The sequence below is a fragment of the Myotis davidii genome, unplaced genomic scaffold (assembly GCF_000327345.1).
Source record: "Myotis davidii unplaced genomic scaffold, ASM32734v1 scaffold1437, whole genome shotgun sequence".
Taxonomy (NCBI): Eukaryota; Metazoa; Chordata; class Mammalia; order Chiroptera; family Vespertilionidae; genus Myotis; species Myotis davidii.
This window is the reverse complement of record NW_006288601.1, coordinates 864,530-871,798: the sequence shown is the minus strand read 5'-3', so window position 1 is coordinate 871,798 and position 7,269 is coordinate 864,530. Positions and strand designations below refer to the sequence as shown.

The following is a 7,269-nucleotide window of genomic DNA, read 5'->3' as shown; positions in this document are numbered from 1 at the left end:
CAGGGCGGAGCAAACAGCTATGGCTGATCCTCAGCCCTTCCCTAAGAGGCTCCGGGTCTCAGTGTCCCACGGTAATCGCTGCAAGCACCTCTGAGAGAAAGTGGCCCTCGAGTTCCACCTGCTGCCAGACAGTCCAGTTTCTCCCTGTATGAGTCTGGGTCCCCAGAGACTTGCCCAGAACTGGAGTCCAGGGCCGTCGGTAGCTTGTGACTCCCTCCTGATTGAAAAAGACAACTGTGTCCTCAGTTGCCAGCCCTTTCCATGTGCGCCTCCGTACCTCTGCACTTTACTTCCGCACCTCCTCTGAGTCTCAGTGTGCTTTTCTCTTTCCTTCTAGTTGTAGAATTTCCACTCAGCCAGCCTTCCTGTGGTTCTGATGTCCGTTTTGTCTTTTAGTTGTATTTTTGAAGTGGTTGTGCGAGGCAGCAATTTCTGATGTTTACCTATGCTGCCATCTTGGTTTCCTCTCAAATTCTTTATTGGTAAAATCTACCTCACAGAATTATCTTGAGATTGACTTAATGAACTTTGCATAAATGCCTGCCACCTGACCCAAAATGCTTAATAAATGGCAGTTGTAATTATATTTATTAATGTTGTACTTTTATGAGAACATGAAAAGCATGCATTTCTTCCTTCAATTTTTTTGTTTGTTTTATCTCCCTGACTCTTCTGGGGGAAAGTGAGGGAATATGCATGGCATGGGGGTTTGAAGTCTTTTTCTCTTTTCCTGGAACTGAACAATATGTAGCATGAAGCAGTAGAGAATGGGAATTGGGTGATCAGCAATTAGGGAACAGAGTTCCCTAATGAGAAGTGGGGGTGGAAATCTGTACTATTAAGTTACCTATTTTTTCCTTCTTTTTCACTGCCTTGTGCCCTCAAAGTTCTGTTAACTTTGAGCTTGATGCAGCATAGTGAGACTCTCACCCCCTCATAACCAGCGTTGACGAATAAAGGACCAAGTTGACCCAGAAATAATCAGTGACACAAATTAATCAATTAGAGCTTACTGATGAGCAAACAAATAAGCCAGCCAGTCAGCCCATTTTTACACTGTTCACCTTCCCACCCAACACTGGTAAGTATTAAGTTTGCTTTCAATATCTGAAAATGGTTTCATTCCTCCATTTTTTCCTTCTCCCTAATTGCCCTGGGCTCTGCATTATTGTCCCAGCATTAGGCAAATTCTTGTTCTTCTGAGTTATTCCCCCTTTTTGCCTGATTTATTTTATCATACACTTATGTTAATAACTTACGTTAGTAAGAGTTGTTTATTATAGCACACTTGCCCTGATTCTACCATATGCATACTTAAGCAGTTGTATTGGGATTTTGGTCAACTAAAATTCATGATGAACCATTAAGTTAATTGAACATTATTATTGCACAAATTATTAGCAAAATTAATAGAAAAAATATATAAGACAAAAGTTAATCAGTCCTGGCAAACTGATGACAGAGTTCCTTAGAAAACAAAAGTAAAATCATTTCTAAATTTTTTTAAAATTTATTTTATTGTTGAAAGTATTACAGATATCCCCCTTTTCCCCCATTGCACCCCTCTACCCTACTGTCCCCCCTCCCCCAGGCCTTCACCGCACTATTTTCTGTTTCCATGGGTTATGCATCTAAGTTCTTTGGTTGATCTCTCCCCACGCACCCTGCCTTCTCTCTGAGATTCATCGGTCTGTTCCTTGCTTCTGTGTCTCTGGATCTATTTTGTTCATCAGTTTATTTTGTTCATTAGATTACACATATGACACTTGTCTTTCTCTGACTGGCTTATTTGCTTAGCATAATACTCTCCAGGCCCCTCCATGCTGTCTCAAAGGGTAAGAGATCCTTCTTTTCTACTGCTGCATAGTATTCCATGATGCAGATGCACCACAGCTTTTTTTACCCACTCATGTACTAATGGACACTTGGGCTGTTTTTAGATCATAGCTATTGTAAATTGAGCTACTATGAACATATGGGTGCATACATTCTTTCTGACTGGTGTGATTCTTAGGATATATTCCTAGGAGTGGGATCACTAGTTCAAATGGCAGGTCCTTTTTTTTTTTTTTTTTTGAGGAAACTCCATACTGTTTTCCATAGTGGCTGTACCTGTCTGCATTCCCACTAGCAGTGTACTAGGGTTCCCTTTTCTCCGCATCCTCTCCAGACATCCTTGCCAGCACTTGTCATTTGTTGATTTGTTGATAGTAGCCATTCTGACAGATATGAGGTGATACCTCATTGTTGTTTTAATTTGCATACTCTGTGATGATCAGTAACTTTGAGCAATTTTTTTTTATATGTGTCTTGGCCATCTGTATGATGACTTTGGAGAAGTGTCTATTTAGGTCCTTTGCCCATTTTTTAAAAATTGGATTGTTTGTCCTTTTGTTAGGTTGTATGAGTTCCTTATATATTTTGGAAATTAACCCCTTATTAGATGTATCATTGGCAAATATGTCCTCCTCTACAGTGAGCTCCCTTTTCAATTTGATGGTCGTTTCTTTTGCTGTGCAGAAGCTTTTTATTTTGATGTAGTCCCATTTTCTCCTTAGTTTCCTTTGCCCTAGTCGATGATTTTTATGGTTTCAGGACTTAGATTTATGTCTTTTATCCATTTTGAGTTTATTCTTGTGTATGGTATAAGTTAGAGGTCTAGTTTCATTTTTTTATGCATGTACCTGCTCATTTTTCCCAACACCATTTATTGAAGAGACTATCATTACTCCATTATATGCTCTCTCTTGCTTCCTTTGTCAAATATTAGTTGAGCAAAATGGCTTGGGTTGATTTCTGAGTTCTCTGATCTGTTTCATTGATCTATATGCCTGTTCTTGTGCCAGTACTAGGCTGTTTTGATTACAGTGGCTTAGTATTATAACTTGATATCTGCTATTATCTTGGTTTTCTTTCTCAAGATTACTGCAACTACTTGGGGTCTTTTTTGGTTCCATATACATTTTTGTAGATTTTGTTCTAGATCTGTAAATGGCCAGTGCACGTCACGGCAGCTCCTGCATTGAGTGTCTGCTCCCTGGTGGTCAGTGAGTGTCATAGCTACCAGTCAGATGGACACTTAGCATATTAGCCTTTTATATATATTGAAGATAGAAGATAGATAGGATTATACATACTCCACATCCTTTCCAGCACTTGCCGCTGGGTGAATTGTTGATGGCAGCCATTCTGACAGGTATAAGGTGATGCCTATATTTGAAAGATAGAAATAATTTACTTAAGGCTTTTAGCAACATTTTAATAAACTGAAACTTTTCAGTTAGAGCATATTATAGTTAGGCAGGTGTCGAATTTGCCAAATGTTTTAAAGATGTAAATTACAAGTTAGGTAATAGAGTTTTTCAAAAGAAACTTTTAAATTGATTCTTTCTTTAATCCTTTTTTTTTAAAGAATGTTTTTATTAATTTGAGAGAGAGAGAGAGAGAGAGAGAGAGAGAGAGAGAAAGAGAGAGAAAGGGATATCAATTGGTTGCATCCTTTATGTACCCCGACCAGTGATGGAACCTGCAAACTAGGTATGTGCTCTGATCAGGAATAGAACCCTCAACCTTTTCGGTCTATGGGACGATGCTCCAAACGAGCCACTGGCAAGGGCTAAATAGATTCCTTACTATAAATGAAGATCATTTAATAGTATAACTTCTAATTTTAGCTTCCTTCACAACATTCTTCCTTATCCCTATCCACATCAAAGTTAACATACATACATTAATGGTTAACTGGCATTAACTGAATTCAGTAATCAGTTAATGAAAAGTATTATTTGTTACCAAGGCCAAAATGTCTTATTTGGTTACCTGTGGTATTTTAATCACTCATATAAATAATTAATAAATAATTAATAACCTTCTTTAATTGTTGGAATGTTAGGTTTCATGGAATATTAGGTAAGTCCCTTAACCTCTGTGCCTTGGTTCTTTGGAAACTGGGTATATGATTCTAATTGGTTTTTTGAGGTTCTTCCAACATTGATTCTACTATCTTTAGAGGATACGTTGGGATATCTTTCTGTCCCAAAATGATATAATTATAAAGTAATTTATTAAATAGTAGATATAAATTTAATTTTATTAATAATTAGAGTATTATAAAATACATTGTAAAGAAATAATATTCTTGCCTGGCCGGTGTGGCTCAGTTGGTTGAGTATCATCCTATGCACCTAGAGGTCATTGGTTTGATTCCCAGTCAGGGCACATGCCCAGGTTGCTAACTCCATCTCCAGTAAGGGGTGTGCAGGAGGCAGCTTATGGTTCTCTCTCATCGACTTTCCTCTCTCTCCTTCTCCCTTCCCCTCTCTCTCTCTCTCACTCTAAAATAAATGGAAACGGGGTGGGGTGGGTTAGAAGAAGTAAATGGGGGAGGGAATGGGGGAGAGATATAATAATTTCAATAATAAGGATTAAAAAAATAAAATCAATAAAAACATCTTTAAAAAAAATACGTTTGGCTCAGTGCAAGAACATCGGCTCATGAACTGAAAGGTCCTGGGTTTGATTCCTGGCAAGGGCACATACCTCTGTTGCAGGCTCGATTCCTGGCCCGGAGTGTGTGTGGGAGGCAACCAATTGATATGTCCGTCTCACATCGATGTTTCTCTCTGTGTCTCCCCCTCCCTTCCACTCTCTCTACAAATCAATGGGAAACTATCCTCAGGTGAGGATTAAAAAAAAAGAAAAAAGAAGAGAATATTCTTTAATCTTGGATATAAAAGCAATCATAATCTAATATAGGCAATATTGCTTTCTGTTTTAAGAGTATTATATATTTGTACCTTTCTAAAGTTGGAGATTTCTCAGAGTAAGAAGTATTTCCTTGAGCCATGTCATTCATTTGTTTAGCTTCATTAGGAAGGAAAAATGCATTATGATAGCAAATATTTGCTAAAGCCCTAACCAGTTTGGCTCAGTGGATAGAGCGTCAGCCTACGGACTGAAGGGTCCCAGGTTCGATTCCGGTCAAGAGCATGTACCTTGGTTGCGGGCACATCCCCAGTAAGGAGAGTGCAGGAGGCAGCTGATAGATGTTTCTCTCTCATTGATGTTTTTAACTCTCTATCCCTCTCCCTTCCTCTCTGTAAAAAATCAATAAAATATATTTTAAAAAAAATATTTGCTAAAAAGTGCTATGTAAAAGAGCAGCACTAAACTAATGGTCTAATTGGAGAATGCATCTTAAAACTAATATACTATCTAATATGGCTATCTCAATATATGAAAGATGATAGTTACACTCATTATTATACAAAGAGATATTGGAACATCTTGGGTTATTTGACCTCCTATTCTCTCTAGTTTTATGCAGCTTTAAAATTTCATAACTTTTCTCAAGACCAGCTTTAGCATAAAAGATAAAACCAAGAAGAAAACAGGGGGTAGAACTAATGGAAAAATTATTCTTCTGTTCAATAATATTATATAATAAAAGAAAAATATTTGCTAGTAATTTTTTACGACAGTAATTTTATGGAGTTGTGTGTGTTTGTATGTGTATGTAAATATTAGTATGTAAATAATACAGTTCTCATGTGTGTGTGAAAGACATATTTGTACTTAGTTATTAGGTTGACTTACACTCTTTTCAAAATATTTTCTCCCCCCCCTACAGAATCTGTCTATGATCTTCTCCCAAAGGAGTTACAGTTACCTCCATCCAGAGAAACAACTGTAGCATCAATGAGTCAAACAAGTGGTGGTGAGGCAGGCTCGCCTCCTCCAGCTGTAGTTGCTGCTGGTATGCATTTCATTTTACTTTATTAAAGAAAACTAGGATATAATCTGGCCAACATGAACAGTGCTGGTGAAGTTTATATAAAAAAGAGTGTGATTTGAGGCTTTCTTTTAGGAAGTTTTAAAATATGTACTTCAAAATTTTTCAATATAATTTTATTGATATAATTATTATTTTTTAAAATTTCACATTGGCACATTTATTAGTGCCATCTCCTAGAATGGACCTTGTGTTCAATTATGGAAATGAGTTTTGTTGACTGCACATAAGGTTAAATACCAAGCCATGGAGGGAACATTACATTTGTTAAATTATATTTTAAAATTACTTTTTTAATTTGCTTTTTAAAAAAGAAAAAATACTTTATTTTGTATAATCTGAAAAAGGACTCAAGCACTCAAGTCTCTTTTCTGTTTGTAACACATTACTGTAACCTGTTCCCTACATTTGAAAACATGTGGCTTTATAGTTATTTTAAATTCCGTTGAAAGTAATGGAAGATTTGAATGTAATATTTATAGAAAGTCATTTTTATGTCAATTTAAAATGTGGAAATTAGTGTTTAAAAGTTTATCAAACCTATTTTTACTCAGCTCTCAAATCATACACTTTATAATTATATAATCAAATTATATAAAGCTGGTTCAAATTTTGATCAAATTAGAATTAAAAAAAGACAAGCTAACAGAAAAAAGTCTTGATTAGTAATAAATTAATATGAATGCTTTAAAAAAATTAGATTGCCCAACTGTGTTTTTCTTTTAGTTGGGTTTATAGACTGCTAAGTGTGGTTTGTTTAAAAAAAGGAAAAATATTACAGACTCTGAAGTTTTATCTGTCCTACTCATTAGAGGTTTCTTGTCTAATATGATACCTCTCACCTTTTCAAGTGGTTCTTAAAGTCCATCAGAACATTATTTTCAGTAAATTCTTTTTGTTTCAAAAGAACAGTGAAGCGAAAGGTTGTTATTTAAATGAGGGTATTGGTACTATAGTAGAACTTCAGATATTTTTCTTGTATGTGTTAACTTATATACCATTAACCTTGTGTATCAATCTTTCCCCTTAGCTGTACAGTGCAGTTTGCTGCTTTCCTAGTTGAGGGCCGGAAAACATTAAACATGACAAATTTATCAGCCCTGCTCACTGTTCATGTGTTGCCAGACATTTCTAACAGATACTGTGGATTTAATAGTGAACATTTTAGTAATGAAATTGGTGAGATGACCTGGTTTCACTTTATATCCACTGGGTTCTAAAATGTCCCTGAATATCTTTTCTGGAATTTAAAGTTTAAACTAGTTTAAAATTTATATAAGACAATGAAATATGAAAAAAGAGTTTTTAATGAAATATTTCACTTTAAGTCCACAGGTAGATATTGACTAACTGATTTCTTTTGTATCTTTTGAGGTTGTTTTTTAAAGATATGTTGAATCTGAATAGAACTAAAAGTCTGTTTCTTCTGTGCTTTTAAACATGAGTTGACAGTAGATCCAGTTCCTTTTAAAAGCTGA

At 35.9% G+C, this 7,269-nt stretch overlaps 1 protein-coding gene across 10 annotated transcripts in view; it reads left to right on the top strand.

The window, feature by feature from the left end:
* The window catches only part of NFAT5 (nuclear factor of activated T-cells 5, tonicity-responsive), a 110,096-nt gene that overhangs the window by 41,286 nt on the left and 61,541 nt on the right, over positions 1–7,269 (top strand). For 3 of the 10 annotated variants that reach the window (XR_001513296.1, XM_006760350.2, XM_006760349.2), the window contains exon 2: positions 5,630–5,755. Coding sequence is in view for 2 of the 10 variants with exons in the window: in XM_006760350.2 (XP_006760413.1) it covers positions 5,698–5,755 (58 nt within the window). In the remaining 8 variants the exon portion in view is untranslated. Of the gene's footprint in view, positions 1–5,629; positions 5,756–7,269 lie in introns of those variants that run through there. The other 7 variants (XM_006760346.2, XM_015561775.1, XM_006760343.2 and 4 more) reach the window with 3 other exon arrangements.